Genomic DNA, 17,774 nt, shown 5'->3' with positions numbered 1-17,774 from the left:
AGAAAGAATAAGGACCCTTGATCTTTTGACTACGTGTGTGGTGTGTTGGCCCATCAACTCATGGCTTTGAATTTGGGCAAAGTGTTTTCTCCTTTCAGGCCTATAAACTTTAACCTTAATTTTTTCCCTGCCTGGTAGTATATTCTAGGCCTGCAAAATAAAGTAAGTTTCTGAAGACAGGGACTTGTTCTTTCTGGTTCCTGCTGTAGCATCTGATGGTCTAAGACAGGGGCCTAGAGATGCTGAGATGTCTAAGTTACACTACCAAAAGTTACCATTTAGTACTCTTCAGCAACTGTTGCAGCAACGTAATAGATTTGTTAGTAGAATGATCAAAATTGGATTTTTTACCAAACAGTTAACTTTTTATTAGCATACTTTACCACCTAAGAACTATGTGCCTATGCCTAACGCTTCTTAGCCCCCCAAATCAGGTTAAACCAGTGAATCAAAAATTATGGTAGTTTAGACAGCAGGGGGAGTTTAGAGACCTCTAGGGAGCAGGTATAGAGGAGGAGGAACAGTTCTGTCCATCTTTGTTTCTGCTCTTCCTTGGGATTTCCAGCTGCTTCTGGCAAGAACGCCCCCTGAATCCTGTGATAGGATTTCTTCTTCTTCTGCCTCAAGATCCAGAATCAGAGTTTTGGGTGCCATGCCAAAGGCTTATATGAAAAGAGTTAAACCAGCATTAAGCAGATTAACGTGAATGACCAAGGTGCAGCTTCAACAGAAGAGCTGCTTCTCCTGGTAACCAGGACCCAGAGCAGAGGGTCCTCGAGAGATGTCACTGCTATGAGAAAAGGGGCTCCTTGGTAAAAAAAAAAAAAAAAAAAAAAACAGCTTGGGAAACTGGTTTAGAGCAAGTTAAATGGATCTCTTTACTGCCAGACTAAGAGCTTTAATATGCTAAGGTGAAAGATGATTCCCAAAAGGGGCTACGGTGTGCACCCTGCTTGGGGTATTACTCGGGAACTGGTGTCATTTAGCAACTTTGAGAACCGTGTTAGATTCTCACTCCTCCAGGACAAGGACACATCAGGGAGAAGGCCTGCTGAACTGTGGGTTGGGACCACTGCCAATATGAACTAGAAGATACCCAGGATTTTCTCCTAGAAAAACACACCGAGGGGACCCGGGTAAAGTGGATCCCCAAGGATAACCTCCCAGGGGAAGACTCACCTGGCACCTCCAGGTTCTCTGCCAGGATGATCATCTTCTGTATGTAGGGCTCTTTCGACACTGAGAAGGGCTCTGGCATCCTCCTGTTCCACAGCATGAGAACTGTTCTGTTCAGAGTCACCAGGTAGGGCTCGTGGGCCACGATCATCCCATCACTCCAGGTCTTGTTCAAAGTGTAGGTTCTATTTTTTCGGAGACTCAGACTTTGCAACCCTAAGGAAGAGTCAGGTTCTTATAAGCTGATACAGAACAAGTAACCTGTGACAGCAAGGAGGCAAGGCCACCATTGGATTGAAAGGTAAAATAAGCACAGATTCTTCTATTGAGTTTTGTAGGTTTTAGTTTTATAATTAAAGATAATCCAAGGAAGCGTTTAAAGCTCCAGGAAAGTGAGGTCTGCTGCATGGAAACATCAGATGTGACTTGACCACCTTCCATGTACAGTCCTACAACCCCCGGTCATCAGCACACAGCTGCCAGGTCTCAAGGATGACTTCTGGGTGAAAAGACTATCACATTCTGCTACAAAGGTATAATTGGTACCTGCTGCAAGTTATAACTGGAGCACCTGTACTTCATTTGCAATGGAAGTTTGGTTCCATTACTTCTACTTACGGAAGTAGAAACAAATAGCTTTTTGAAGTGTTCAAAATTATGTTATTTCTGAAGTTTTCTATCTCTTCAATCATAAATCTAAACTTATAAATGAGAACAGAGTTTGAGGTCAGTGACTTGTGCCCAGGCTTTAACTATGAAAATCAGAGTTTGAGCCTATGTCTGACTAGTTCTAAAAATGGAATCATTATACTAAAAACAAGACCCTCACTCATCCCCTCAAGCTTCTTCCAACCTCACTCGTTGTGCAGTGCTTACCTAACCCTTTGGTGGTCCAGAGGATGCTAGACGAGCCAAGGTCTAAGGTCATGTGGGTGTCCGCCGTCCAGGTGCCTCTCCAGACTGCCCACCTGCTTTTGCCATCAAGGGTCATGCTTTGCAAGTGTTCCCCACTCTCCACCCAGTACAGCAGCCTCTTCGGCCAATCGAGAAGGAGATGCAGTATAATGCTGCCTGTTCTATACAGGGTATGGGTGTCTGGGCCAGCGATTCTAGTCCTCTGAATAGCACTTGTGTCACAGGGCAGCCAGTACAAGTTCCCAGTCGGAATGTCCACATTTGCTGAACAGACTGTGAGGACAAGTTGCTCCCATTAGAAAGGACACTCAAGTGCATTCACATACTGTCTTAAACTTTGGGTTAAGGATAGAAGGGAGACAACTGGGGGGATGCAAAGATCAGTCCCTACAAGCCTACACACCTTGTTTGCATGATGGTCCCATAATGCCTACTCTGGTTCCAGCGCCTTGTCTGTCCTATGAGCTCATCTGATCCTTGACAACCCCTGGCAAGGTAGACACGCACTGCATTTTATAAGTTAGTAGCTAAGTGAAAGATGGGCAAGTTCCTAAGAACACACTGGCTCCACTGGGTTCTGTTTCTCTCATCCTCGTTGGGCTCTGCCCTCTTCAGGAAACACATGGTCTCCTCTGGAGTCAGGTTCAACCATGGCCAGCCCAGCATGCCAGCATCACAGAATGTTCTTAGAATGATTCCACAAAGGTTCTTAAAAACATGCACTGTTTCCTAAAACAGAATTTGAGGCCCTCTCATTTTCGATTCAGAATTTCATCAGTATTTTCCAGCCTCAATTTTTTTTCTTTTCTTTTTTTTTTTTTGAGATCTATGTAAATGTTTTTATTATTTATTTATTTATTTGTTTATTAAAAAAATTTTTTTTTGTCTGCATTGGGTCTTTGTTGCTGCACGCAGGCTTTCTCTAGTTGTGGCAAGCGGGGGCTACTCCTCGTTGTGGTGTGCGGGCTTCTCATTGCGGTGGTTTCTCTTGTTGTGGAGCACGGGCTCTAGGTGCGTGGGCTTCAGTAGTTGCGGCACATGGGCCCTAGAGCACGTGGACTTAAGTAGTTGCAGCATGTGGGCTCAGTAGTTGTGGCGCATGGGCTTAGTTGCTCCACGGCATATGGGACCTTCCCGGACCAGGGATCGAACCCAGGTCCCCTGCATTGGTGGGCGGATTCTTAACCACTGCGCCACCAGGGAAGTCCTCAGTTTTCAATATGAGAGGAAGATTAACACATCCAGGAGAAAAAATCACAGATGTCAGTGCACTTTGATATAAAAATAAGCTGAAAGCTGCAGGCCCAGGAGTTGTAAGGAGGCTCTGAGATGTGCAAACAGGTCTTGATAGCAGAGGTCAAGCTGATTACTACCTAGAAAAGGCCTGCCTGGCTTTGTCAAGATTTCCAGCCAACTGTATAGGACAAGCACTCATGTGTGTCTCCTTTACTATACGTCAATACTTGTGACACCAGATGCGTGTTTTTCCTCCCACGCCAAGCGATTCTGCAACACAAGTGGGATGTCCTATGTAAGGAAAAAAAAAACATGCTGCCTGCTGCCATTCCAGTTCTGCAAGGATCAAGCCATCAGCCACCACAGTCGCCCACCAGCAGTGCTCCCCTAGAGGAATTCAGGATGGAGAAAAACAGGAAGCATTCTGTGCTTTGGATACTGGCCCCTAGGTAGTTAAGATGCATTATTTAAGGAAACATTTCGAACGACCCCAGATTCCTGCACCTTCCCGTGCACAGAAAAACACTAAAATCATTAACATGAGGTAGCTGTCCTTAATGATTAGTAGTAATCGTCGGATGCTTGACTACATGTTTTTCCAGCCAAAAAATTCATATGTGTCCTGGCTCCTCCCTTAGCTCTTTGGAACAGTTTCTCAGAGCTACTGAGAGGCTGTCTCCTGGGCTGCAGTCTTCAGTAAGACACTGAATAAACTGGACTCTTAGCTCTTAACATTGTGCATTTTTTTTCAAGTTGACACCTACAATTCAGTTCAATTCAGACACTGTCGACCTGGAGTTAGCATCTGGTCCCGCAGGCTAAGGGCTCAGTCCCACAGGACTGCCCCCATTTCAGACACCAGTCACAAGTCCCAGGTTGTCACTCTGACCCACTGGCTCTAAATTGGGGTTCCCACAACCCCCTCCTTGAGTTCAATAATTTGCTAGAATGACTCACAAAACTCAGGGAAACACATTTACAGGTTTATTATATAAAGGATACAGATGAACAACCAGATGAAGAGACACATAGGGCAATGTCCAAAGGGTCCCAAGTGCAGGAACTTCTGTCCCTGTGGAGTTGGGGTTCAATACACACAGATGTATTGAAGCTCTCTGAACTCCATACTTTGGGGATTTTTATGGAGACTTCATCACGTAGGCATGATTGATTATTAAGTCCATTTTCAGCCCCTCTCCCCTCTCTAGAGTAAGGAGTGGGGCTGAAATTTCTTAGCTTCTCATCACGGCTTGGGCTTTCTGGTGACCAACCTCCTAGAGGCAATGATAAGGTTTTAAAATTTTTTCTGGCCTTGAATCTGAGTAAGATAGAAGTGGACTTTAAATTCAATTTTGCATTGCATTGCAAAACCCACCAAGAGTTGTCTCATTAAAACAAAAGCTGTTCCTATCACCCAGGAAATTCTAATGGATTTAGGAACTCTGTGTCAGATGCTCCCATCACTTAGGAAATTACAAAGGTCTTAGAAGCTCTGTGCCTGTAACCAGGGACAGAGAGCAAAATCTATATTTTTTTCTATTATTTCAGGGTCACCTACTACAGAGACTCAGTATTCACCACAGAGCCAGCTTAAATGAAATTGTCAGTCTCTTACGAATCCTTGGTATAATTATAACATAGAAACCAATTATCAAAGATTAGCCAGTGGGGGTAGGTGGCATTTGAATTAAACAGGAGGAAATCCATGATCAGGGTTTCCCAGACAGCCATCAGACGTACTGCAAGATCACTGCCCATTTCAGTTTCTCTCAAAAGTTCTTTCAGTCAGGTACTGAAAGCTCCTATGTGCCAGGCTTTGCTCTTGCCCACAGGGCTCTGGGTAGAGTCTACTGCTCTGAAGGATGTCTCGGGAACATGGATTCCAACACAGCACTTCCTGTGGTAAAGCAGATCCTTGGCACTTAGTACCCATGGCACAGGCGTTCAGAAATCCGATTACTCACCCTGGACCTCAAGTCTCAGTTTTCTTTTATGAAATAGATATTTGCATTCATGCTGAGTACAGGGAGCTAAGGGTGGGGTATGCCATGTAGGACTGTGGGAGGGGAGAGAAAGTGTATATTATCATATTAAGAAAATATCTTGCTAGTTCTCTCTGAAATCTGCATTGCAAATTGCTTCTAAATTAGTGTAAGAAAAATCTGCAATGCAAAGTTGAAGTATTTAAGGTCCATTTCCATCCTATCCAGACTTAATGCCAGAAAAATAGAATTTTAAAAACCTAGGATTTTCCAAATCATGGAAGCCTTTTAAGAGTCTGCATCCCCTTCATAAGAACAAGGGTAAATCAGAGACACTTAATATTTAAATGAGTTAAAAACCACTCTTTGGTATTAAGGTTGATTCAGATCAGGGACAGGTAGGGTCTTCTGGTGTGGGGGGGTTGGCCCTACTTAAATTTAGAGCCAGAAAATAAAGGAAAAAATCCAAAATAATAGCCACCCCAACTTACCTGTATGCTCTGTCCAAATCTCTTGCTTTTCCCCTGAATAGCCAGTTGAGCAGAACAGACGTCTCTGGGTATTTGTCCAGTAGACGAGGTTTCTTTTCCAGTCAATATCCAGTAAATAGATGTTCCTTGGATGCTCTTGCACTAGGCTTCTCTCTATAGCAGTTCCCATAAAACCAACTTTCAACAAGTAGAGACGTTTGCCAGAGGAAAATACTAGTTTTAACTCTACCAAGGAAAAAGGAGAGATGTCCTGTTTGACCATTTGTCAGAGAAGCCCCATACTCCCCACTGGAGCAATGCCCCTCTCTCAAGCTGAGGTTCCCCTAGAAAGGGATCTTATAAAGTTTGCTTCTGAAGCAGGTATTCACCACAAATGCCCTGGCTTCCTTAGAGAAGGGAGTCATTTGGGCAAATGAAAGCATTGTTCAGCTTTCCCAAGGCACCAAGTCTTTTGAATTTCTGCTGAAAGGTTAACACAGAATCCTGAGGATTAGGGCTGCAGGGCTGCACCATTTAATTCAGTAATGTCATCAAATTCTTGCCTGTAGCACACAAGTCTCAATACGAAGAATTTTAAACTCTACTGCCGATGTAAAGAAAAGTTACCTGGGAATTTAACTGTATATATCATGTTAAAAACATTTTAAGCTAAGTCTTGAGTTTGGCACAATGGCTTATTACACCATAATCACGTTCCATGGCTACGCATTGTGAATTGCATTCTTCAAAGGTGGTTAGAACATCAACACATTCACAGCATTTATTCTTCTTAAAACCTCAATGTTCTATAGAAAAGAAGTCAAGACATTTGGACAGTGATATTCAACGGATTATGCAGGCTTTACTACTTCAAAAGATGGAACAGCAGCATGATGCAGACGCTCTGCCTACAAACATGAATCAGAATACACAACAGTCATAAGACTGTAGAGGGTTTCTTTCTTATACTAAGTCATTAATCTTTCATGTAAAACTGAGTGGTATAAGCTATTTTTTCTTCTTTTAAAACTAATAAAACCCAAATACCCATTGATGGATGAATGGATAAACAGACTGTAGTATCTACACACAATGGAATCCACCTTAAAAAGGAAATTCTGATACATATTACAACATGGATGAACTTTGAAGACATTATGCAAAGTGAAATAAGCCAGTCACAAAAGGACAAATATTGTACCATTTTACTTATATGAGGTCCCTAGAGCAGTCAAATTCATAGAGACAGGAAGTAGAACGGTGGTTGCCAGGGGCTGGGGGAGGAGGGGAATGAGGAGTTATTGTTTAACAGGAATAGCATTTCAGTTTGGGAAGACGAAAAAGCTCTGGTGATGGTCGCACAAAAATGTGAACATATTTAATGCCACTGAACACTACACTGAAAAACAGTTAAAATGGTACCTTTTGTCATGTATATTTTAGCACAATAAAAAACTAAGCAAGATCTTTTGATAACAAAACTCTCATTATCAAAGTAGGTTGTCAGGTCAAAAGCGATTGATCCAAAGACAGAAGCTACATTATTTCCAGACCTACCATGGAATGTGCCTTCTTAAGCCAAACCCGTTTCACCCAGCATACTTACCACTACATGTGCCCGAAGGTAAAAGAAACATCCCCTCTGGACAAACACACTTATAGCCCTTGGGATGGACGGGGGACAGGAGACATAAGTGGCTGCAAGAACCTGGAACGCATGCTGGGTATCTGTCTGTTTTAAGATAAAAACAGATACAATTAGGTTGGATACAATTTCAGATGTATTTATCCAAACTAGTTCAAAACCTAAGACTCAAGGGGAGTTAAGGCATTTTTGCTTTAAGAGGATCCCAATATACTTGTTACCCTCTAGGTTAGGCAGGCTGACCTTGAACTCCTGGGGCCCCGTGTCTTTCAGACAGTGACAGTGACCTCTCTCTATGAAGCCTGGGCCAAGAAAGCTTCAACCAACAGCATCTTTCCCCTTGGAGTTAAGACAAAATGACTGTCTAATTTGCTGATAGGAAGTAAACAGTGGTTCTAGGCTCTCCACTTTGGTTAGTTTCTTGGACCCACTGAAGAAGCATTATCTGAGTTGAAGCTGACATACAACTTCAGATTAACAAGCTTTTAACTCCTAGTCAATGAACATTTGACTTCCTCCTATAAACAGGATGTTGGGCTTGGTTCCATCTTCTGTTATCAGTTGACATGTCAGTGAGGAAGCTATTCTAGCCCTTCTGTGAACAGCGTATTCCCCGTTTTGTGTATCTCAGAAGTTTTGTGTATTAAAATTCTGGTTGCTACATTAGACAAGAGCCAGGTACATGCCTGGAATGAGTTTCCCAGCAGATATTTTCGTTCCGTTCATCTTACTCAGAAGTCCTGGATAGGTCTGGAATGATACCCAGAACGTTTCCCCCAAAATAGCAAGTTCCAACAGAGGGAGGGAGTAATTTAGGGGGTTTCTGTTCGGTATGCATTCTGGTTCATGAGCATTTTGAAAGCAAGCAATAACTTACTCTTAGGCTGTTGGGATTTGTGGAGCACCGAGAAGGCAGATATGGAAGCGTTTAGCAGCACCACTCTCTCCTTTGGGTTGTGGGGTGAAGCATGAAACAGCTGTAGTTTATTTGTCCAGAAGAAAGAGTTCTCAAATACAGCCAGTCCCACTGGATCTTCACCTTCCAAGAAGACCTTGGGGAAGGTGTGCCTCCCAGCTCCATCCACGTTCACCGTCTCTATGGACTGAAGGGTGGGAGGGTCTCATGAGGGCAGGGCAGTGTTAGCAAGAGTGGCTGACCCCCTTAGCACACCTCAGTTTCTTGGACACTGATTAAACACCTTTATCTGATATCATCTTGACAGAGATGAACTTATCTTGGGATCCACAGAGGCTAATGTCAAAGCCAATGGATTGGGCTGTTTCTTATATAAACTGGAGTCACGTATGTTGTACAAGTAGCTACTGTAACTCAGTGTCTGCATCCAGACAGTGTACCAAATCCTTCCACTACATTCCCCAGCCATCTTCTGAGGCAGGCATTCTCTCTTTTCAGAGAGGGCAGTGGGAGCTCAAAGAGGTACCCTAAGTAGCCAGAAACCACAGCTGGAAGAAATAGGCTTAAAACTACAACTTCCAAACCTATGTTTTCAGCCCCCATGTCCTACTGGTCTTTTAGTTTGATGGTTCCAAAAATGAGAAGGCATGAACTGTAATATGAAGACCTAGAAATGTGAGTACAAGACACTGAAGTACTTAAGTAACTGCATGTTTTCAAGGAAGAGGTCTGCCATCGTAAAATGTTTTGTATCCCAGGTACCACACAGAACATGACCTAGACTACCAGGAAACTCCGGTGCTGAGTTTGACTGTAGAGCGTTTAAGAAAGTCACACTAAGTCTCCCAACCTACGTTGATACAGTCTGGTTCTACTTGAAGATTCTGTGCTCTTCTCGGTCTTCATGGCCAGAGGTATTTTACTAAGACGATGCAAGACATAAGAGAACTCTGTACTTACCCACAGTCACACCAAGCCCCTACTAAATGGGTTTACCTTTTCCTGACCCCTCGCAGTACCTCTTTATATGCACTGATCCAGTAGAGCCTGCCAGCCACGTGGTCTAGTGTCAGCCCCGAGGGTTCCTCCATGTTCACCACTGCCAGCACCTTCCTGTCAGAGCCATCCATCCCTGCCGTTTCAATAGTCCTCAGGCCTTTCCCTCCTCTATTTACCCAGTACAGGTACCTGAGAAAGGCAAAGGCACAAGTGTTAGAGAATCCCCTCAGGAGTGCGTATACGACTCTGACCAGCCAGGCTCCCCTGGTCTCTTGCACAGACCTCATATCATTGCACTGCTAAGAAAGCTGCTCTCAGACTCAGTAGACTTTGAAAAGTTTGGCTCTATGGTATTCAACTTAAACTTCAAAATTAAGAATTTTTTGGAGCAAATGAGACCTAGGTTGAAAAGGTTGACATGCTTTCATCAATTTAAATATCTAAGATAACCAATGATTTTGGATATATTCCAAAAGAAGCCCTACTTACTTCTTTGCAGGAAACACTATTAGCTGCTCTGGCACAAGATCCTTTTCCAGGATTTTGACGTAGCCTCTGCCATCACTTAAACCAGCACAGATGACCCTGGCAAAGCTGCTAGCCCAATACAACTGTCCCGTGAACCAGTCCAAAGAGATACTGTTGATTGCTTTAAGTTCTGGGGATACAGGAGACAGTATTATGTTTCTCTATTCCTCTATATCCACCTTACCTTGAAAAAAGAGACTCAGACAAAATTTTTCTACATCTTCTGATTTCAAGCCATACAATAAGGCACACAAGGAATGAATGAGAGCCACAGCTGTGTGAGGTATTTCCAGTATACAGTGGGCAGTAAGGAAACAGTAAGACCTCAGTAGAAGCATAACCAAGAAATCCAAGAGAATGTGATCTCAGTTTGGGACAATATTCATTATAGAAGTCTCCGGGGAACTGTTAATGAATGCTACCTCTTAACTGCTACCAGAGGATTTCTGTGTGCCCAGGACTATGCTAAGCACTTCTTCCCCTGCACTGTCCAACATAATCCTCACACTAACCCAAGGAGACAAGTGCTATTACCTTCATCTTATATATGGTGGCTCAAAGGAGTTAACAGCTTGCGCAGGGTCACACACCTAGTTATGGGGCTGAGACTAACCTCGGCCAGAGCCCACACCCCCATACTTCCAGTACTGCCTGATAGCAATCTCATCTCAGGTTACGCTCCACAAAGCTCCTGTAGAACCAAACTACACAGACTTATCTCAAATCAAGATTTTATGTACTCTCATGATTCATGACAAGTGAGTCACAGAAGATGTCCAGATGAACACATATGCTTCTTACATTATGTTCAAGTAGCTTGAAGAAGCTAGGGCTCTTAATATTAAGAAAGATACCTGGATAGAGAGGAACAGAGTTTGGCTTCCCAGGAACAAACATATTTAAGACTTCATCCACCCAGAAGTACATACTTCTCTCCAGATCATATGCAACAGAAGTAGGCCTTGATTTTATAGGTACCAGAGTCTCATAGATGCCTGTTCGTCGATGCAGCACACCAAGTTCTCTATCTGCTGCGATAAGAATTTTAATAGCATCACCTGCAATAGAAGTAGAAGGAGTGGCATGTGACTATGAAACTTTCTTTCACACCATTCTCCTTAACTAAAGATGTTGGCTCATGGCCCATGCCAAAACCTACTTATCCCTGAAGTCTGGACTAAGGTGGATCTAGAGGAGACCTGGCTGGCCACGTGAAGCCTCAATTCCTCCTCTGAACTCCAGCACATTGAAATGAACCTTTGGAACTTTTCTGCCTGATTTCAGATTAAGCCCTTCTCCCCTAGACAGAGGTCCTCTGCATGCCTTGTATACAGCAGCCAAATTAAGTGTCCCATTGTGAAAGCAGCACAGGACAAGTTAAGATCATCAATTGGGTCTCTGGAGCACCTAGCTGTAGATCCTGCAGAGAAACTAAACCATTTTAAAGACACGTAATAGGAACTGACACTCAAAATTGATCAACTAATGTTATAATATTGATAGCAGCTTCCTTATGGAAAGAGTAGAATCACCTCTAATACCAGACCTTGAAGTGAATCGTCTATATCACTCGTACCTATAAATGCTGCTAAGAATAGAGCAGGAGCTAGGCTTTGCTTCTGGTATTGAAACTCACCTGTAACTCGACAGTCGGTGCCATTGTGGAGCTGGTAACCTCGAATGCACCCACAGGAGTAAGACCCTGGTGTGTTATGACACAGCTGGCCACAGGGGCTGTACGCCATAGAGCACTCATCCACATCTGATGATAGACAGTCGGAAATCAGAGAAGAACAAGGAACAATCTCAAGTGTTTTTGTTCTTTTAGGCCACTTTTCAGATACTCATGGAACATGTATTAGGTGGAGGTCACTGTGGTGCTGGGACAGAGATTCCCTGCCTCCATAGAATTCCCACAAATGTGAATATATTTCAGCAGAACCATCAATACAGGGACCCTAGATGTGTGGCTGCTACAGAATACTTATTTCTGTTACCCTAGCAGCCTTCTTGGGGACAAGCCCCTTGTCAAGCCAGCCAGAGCCTAATTCAGAATGAGTGACAAGGATGTGGAGAAATCAGAACCCGTGTGCATGGTTAGTGGGAATGTCACGTGGCACAGCCGCTGCAGAAAACAGCGTGATGGTTTCTCAAAACGTTATACATAGAATTTACCATGTGACGTAGCAGTTGCACTTCTGGTATATACCCAAGAGTACTGAAAGCAGGGACCGAAACAGACACTCACACACCAGTGCTCACAGCAGCACCGTCCACAATAGCCAAAGGGTGGAAACGACCCAAGTGTGCATCAACATATGCATGGATAAACAAAATATGATTACAGTCATCCCTCGGTATCCACAGGGGATTGGTTACAGGACGCCCTGTGGATACCAAAATCCATGGATGCTCAAGTCCCTCATATAAAATGGTGTGGTATCGGCATATAACCTATGCACATCCTCCCATATACTTTAAATCATCTCTAGATTACCTAGAATCCCTAATACAATGTAAATACAATAGTTGCTAGCATGCAGCAAATTCAAGTGTTGCTTTTTGGAACTTTCTAGGATCCCTCACACACACCCCAGTATCTTCGATCTGCAGTTGGTTGAATCTGCCAATGTGGAACCTGCATATACAAAGAGCAAACTGTATACATACAAGGAATATTATTTGGCCTTAAAAAGGGAAGGAAATTCTGATATATGCTACAACACGAATGCACCTTAAAGACAGGCCAAGTGAAGTTAGCCAGACACAAAATGACAAACACTGTATGACTCCACTTATATGCAGTACCAGAACAGGTAAATTCATAGGCAGAAAGTTGATAAAGTTCACCAGGGAGGGGGGACAGAGTTATTGCTTAACGAGTACAGAGTTTTTGTTGGGGATGATGAAAAAGTTCTGGAAACGGATAGTGTGATGGTTGCACAACACTGTGAATGTACATCAAATTGCACACTTAAAAATGATTAAAATGGTACATTTTATGTTACTACAATAAAAAGTTGTAAAGATGAGCCTAATGAATTCTGACCTCCACAGCTCCAACCATCCGGCTGTAATCGCCATCCGGTTCCACATGAACACTGGACACCCCAGGCTGTGTCCCTGCACTGCCCCTCACAGCCCCCGTTGGCCAGAGAGCAGTTTTTCCCTGGTAGAGACAGGACAGTGGTCACTACAGTTGAACATGGTAAAGAGCAGACGTTTTATAAACCACACTGTGTCACAACCCTCCACACTTGTGTAAGGAGTACATGGCTGGTTAAAGATAACTTTTGACCCTGCCCTCTTACCTAGGAAACTGGAGGCTTTGGGGGAAGACCAGAGAAGAGGGCAAGTTAGGAATCCCGGAGCAGGGGAAAGGAGAATGGTCTGGACCATTTCAAGTGTCTGTGTATTGTTCACCCGTGGAGGCACCAGCGACCTCTTTTCTATTTTCTCTAGAATTTATGGACAGCTGGTACTCTTAGCTCAGGAAGTGATATACTAATTTACTAATCCCAACGAATTATCTATACAGGACCAGAAACCTGTATTTTGTGTCCCACTGTTTATGCTTTTAATATCTCTTATTGTGTCCCCTTCATGAAAAGCTTCTTTCGCGGCCTTTAACAGTACTAAAGAGCTTTCATCATAATGTCTAAGACCAGATGTGGGGGGAAATAAGAGACAGATGACCAAAGGACTGGGGACAGACACCCACTCTCCCTCTGCCCCAGCTGGAACCGACAGTGATTTTCATAGTGAGAACCACAAGGGTTTAAAAGTCAGAGCTGCCTGCTCAGAGGCCTCCTCCTCACCACGAAAGTCTTCCTCAGTCCTTCTTTGGTTAAATCCTTAGAGAATCTACCTTTTTGTCTTGAACAAATGATTTGCTTCTTTGTGGCAAAGTCTGTGTTCCTTATTACAGAATTTTAGGAGCCATGGAGTTTGAGGGCTTTAGCTAGTCTATTTCCATAAAGCTACACCATGAGAATGGCCCTCAAGTTTTACAGCTCAGGTAATATTTGCTCACATTCAGGAGACCAAAGCCAAGGGCTGGAACTTGCAAAATATAAGGGGTCCATCACTGAAGGATAATTGCTTCTGGAGGAGTTTGAGCCCAAGTGTTGTTTCAGAAAGTAGACCCCCATGTTAACTAAGGCCCTGAGTTATTGCATTTATTCTCCTTCTCCCATGTTGAGCCAAGCAATTGATTTCTTACCACATGTAGTGGGTTCATCGGTACCATCTGTACAGTCCACGTCCCCATCACACATCAGGGATTCTAGGATGCATTTCCCCTCATCACATCCAACCATGCCTTCTGGACAGGAAGCTGTGTGGGAAGCATTCCTTTTCATTAATGCTTGGGGTGGTGGTAAAAATAGACAACTCTTATAGTGGGTCAGGAAGGTAGCAATATTTCCATAACCCAAGGGAAGTCTAGGTAGGAAAGGAAATTATCTTTTTAAGCAGAGTAATCAGGAACTGGGACTTAAGACTTAATGGCAACTATGTTAAGGCATCAGGGCACTAGACTGAAATCGTATTAAAATTGAACTGAACTAGTATTAAATAGTTCTAATTTAAGAACTATTTTAGAACTATTAATAGTTCTAATTTAATTTAAATTTAAGTTTAATTTAATCTAATTTAAATAGTTCATATTTAAGTCAGATAACACTAGCCCTAATAGAAGTATTCTCTTAAGAAACCAGGTTATAAATTATTATTAAAATGTTAGAATCTGAACACATTTGATATTGCAAATTTAACTCTGAGAATAAAGAGTGAATGGAATTGTGGTTCACCAAAAAGTTGGAGGTTCGACTACATTGTGTACTGAGGGTAAAAAAAGGAATGTAGCATTCACCAAGTTTTGGGGGGGGGCTTTCTTTTTTAGTGAGGAATGTTCCCCTTCCATATTCACTACAGAAGGATGTAGGCCTCTGTTACGAGACTTCCTTCGGATACTGGTGCTCAGGTGTTCTGTGCGTTGGCCAGACTTGAATAGTGGAAACATTCTAGGCAATGCTTAGAGTGTCCATTGCAGAGTTACTATTTAAGCACTGCTTTATGTTTCCATGGATAAGACAGTCTTGGCTATTGCTAGGAAACATCCCGTGTTTAGATACAGGATGGCAGTCTCAGTCATAGGGATTAAAACACGACTTGCAGAAAGCAGCCCACATAGTCCAACCCTCCCTTTAACAAAAGGTGGGGCGAGGGGCAAGACTCACCACAGCCCTCCTCGTCTGAGGAGTCCCCACAGTGGTCGATGCCATCACACCGCCAGCGGTCCAGGACACACACCTCGTTCCTGCACTGCCACTGCCCAGCCAGGCACCGGTGCCGGGGGCAGTGCGCTTCCCCGGACCCACCTCCACAGTCCTCATCTACATCACAGGGTTCCCAGGCATCACGGCACGGAGGATCTCCTGGACACTGGATTTTTGGGTCTGGACATGCCGTCCTTCTCTCTAAAAGGCAGGAGTTGGCTTGGTGAGGTAGAACCCCTGTACCACGGCCTTGTTAATTTAGGGATTTGTGGTTTGCTCATGAATTTAATCCATAGAAAACCAAGAGCAGAAAGGATGGGAGCCATCGGAGAGGTGGCCACAACTTTGTATTCTGAAGTTTCACCCCAAATAGGTTTTGTTTAAGTCAATAAAGCTAATCATCATTTTCTTAATTTTAAGTACTTTTGGAAAATGGAGAAGTGAGTGAAAACAGTTACCCATAATACCAGAGACAATTTACCGTCTGGGTTTAGCGTGTATGCGTAAGGCTATTTAGTGACGGGCTTGTTTCACTGTTGATGTTAATCAATGCAGCTAATAAACAGTGTCACTGAAAGTAAAAATAAGTTGTACGTACCACAGTTAATCTCATCAGAGCCATCTAAGCAGTCACTGACACCATCACAAAGCCAGCGAATGGAAATACATCTCCCATCATCACACTGCCAGGCCTGTGGGTGTCCGTGACATACTTCCTCTGCGGGCAGTGGCGGTGTCCAAGAAGAGGCAGAAAGGAAGAGGTGTTTGTCAGGGCACTAGCAGCTTTTAAATTTGGATTTCATATTAAGTACTTGCATTAGCAAAAGAATAATTAATTCCTGATTTGCTGCTGGAGTCAACCCTAAACGTGCCCGTCCTTTTCACATTACTTCTGACAATATCACTCAGTACCCCTACCTTAGGGACAATCACCTAGCATATCTATAAACATCTCCTCCCATTATTCTAGAACACCGTTGTCCAGTAAAACCTTCTGTGACAATGGAAGCCTTTTACATCTATGCTGTCCAGAATGGCAGCCACCAGTCACACGTGGCTATTGAGCACTTGAAATGTGGCTAGTATGATACACAAACTAAATTTTTAAATTGTATTCGTTTAAATAAGTTTAAATCCTCACATGTGGCTAGTGGCCCCAGTGTTAGTCCAGTTTTATGAGTTCACTTCTCTGAATTCCTTTGGTGTTTGAGATGATTAAGATCTATGGCAACCTGCGAACTGGGGTTTGGGGTTTAGTAAGACTTGCAAGTATTTCCACTTAAGTCTGCCTACGGGCTGAAGCTAGTAAACTTGGGGAGCTGGGCTGAAGTGTATGGGGGTCCAAGCACAAGGCATTTCTGCAAGTCTGAAATTTTACTGTAACCTGTAATAGTACACATTTTGATATCCACGGTTTCATGTTAAAGTAGTTACAGTAAGTGACCACCCCAGGAGTGTGCGTGAAGGGTAGCACTCACTAACTGCTTATGGGGGTTTTCCTCTTTTAATGAGGAAAGTTCCCTTCCACATTCACTGCACAGGGAGGCAAGGCACCTGGTGAGAGGCTTTCCTCACATACAGGTGCTCTGGCCTCCCTTCTGGGGTTTTGAGCTCTCTTAGCACAGAGAATTACTTGAACTTTATTTCAGGAAGATATTTACCAAATGGCTGATTTCTGTTGGTTTTATAGTTCTTGTCCCCAGTTTGAAAGCTGTTTTTTCAGTCGTATAAAATCTCTAAGCATATGAGTTGAACTAGTTTATTGTATATAAAAGTAATTGTGTGCACTGGGGGCTGCAGGGATTTCCTATAAAGGAACCCTTTTATTATTCCAGTTTGAGTAACACTGTCATAGATGTTTAGGTCTGAGTTTAAGATGAGGAGCCAGACCTTTGCTGGATTTTTCCATCCCAACTCGCCCTCCACACTTGTTTGGACAACAGTGCTGCCAACAATTAAAGAAACATGCCTGGCCTTCCCCACTGAAAGCCTGCGACAACGCAGAACACCCAACATTTCCGAACATCACCTAAGAGGGTGAAAACCATGAGAACTGTCAACCAGGCACATAGCAATAAGGGCCAGGCGTGGGTGAGTGCATGATAAACAACAGGACACAGCGGTGAGACCACTTACCACACTGCTCGTCCGCCCCATCCGGGCACTCCTGCTCTCCGTTGCAGAGCCAGGCCACAGGAATGCATCTCCCACCACATGCAGCTTGCCTTGTCATCTGACACTGTATTTCATCTGCGATGAAGGACCAAGAAGCAAAGCCATCACAGTTCCTGGATTCCTTGGGTCCAGGAGACCTTTTCATGTAAGCTGCAGTCACTGTTCTCTTTGGAAGACCTTCCCTCAACTATTATCTAGGAGAACGCTAGGGGGTTCAGTACCCTGAAAACCCATGCAGGTTTGCCATGACGATCCCTGGGGGCCATTCTTTCTGATGCCGTGGAGCTGTTGCTGGAGAGCTGCCATTCGCCTCCCCGCTGTCTTGTTAGAACGGCTCAGACTTACACTTGTGCTTAAAAAGATACAACTATTCTTCTAGGCCTGATTCGGTCTTAGAGACTCAGAGTATGAAGCGTTGCAAGTTTAGAAGTCTAGGCTCAAAGCATTTGACTT

General features: G+C 43.6%; 1 protein-coding gene across 1 annotated transcript in view; it reads right to left on the bottom strand.

The window, feature by feature from the left end:
* The window catches only part of LOC309795891 (low-density lipoprotein receptor-related protein 2-like), a gene marked incomplete at both ends in the record, with an annotated part of 35,890 nt that extends 18,424 nt beyond the window's left edge, over positions 1–17,466 (bottom strand). The window contains 14 exons of the mRNA XM_082608691.1: positions 1,180–1,392; positions 2,053–2,364; positions 5,801–6,025; positions 7,386–7,511; positions 8,302–8,527; positions 9,360–9,528; positions 9,829–9,997; positions 10,722–10,925; positions 11,504–11,629; positions 12,917–13,036; positions 14,090–14,203; positions 15,108–15,347; positions 15,745–15,864; positions 17,283–17,466. Of these exons, the coding sequence (XP_082464817.1) occupies positions 1,180–1,392; positions 2,053–2,364; positions 5,801–6,025; positions 7,386–7,511; positions 8,302–8,527; positions 9,360–9,528; positions 9,829–9,997; positions 10,722–10,925; positions 11,504–11,629; positions 12,917–13,036; positions 14,090–14,203; positions 15,108–15,347; positions 15,745–15,864; positions 17,283–17,466 (2,548 nt within the window). The remainder of the gene's footprint in view (positions 1–1,179; positions 1,393–2,052; positions 2,365–5,800; positions 6,026–7,385; positions 7,512–8,301; positions 8,528–9,359; positions 9,529–9,828; positions 9,998–10,721; positions 10,926–11,503; positions 11,630–12,916; positions 13,037–14,089; positions 14,204–15,107; positions 15,348–15,744; positions 15,865–17,282) is intronic.
* Positions 17,467–17,774: the final 308 nt, after the last annotated feature.

The sequence above is a fragment of the Mesoplodon mirus genome (genome assembly GCF_964341445.2).
Source record: "Mesoplodon mirus genome assembly, chromosome: 20".
NCBI classification, from domain to species: Eukaryota; Metazoa; Chordata; class Mammalia; order Artiodactyla; family Ziphiidae; genus Mesoplodon; species Mesoplodon mirus.
This window is presented reverse-complemented; position numbering and strand designations above follow the sequence as displayed.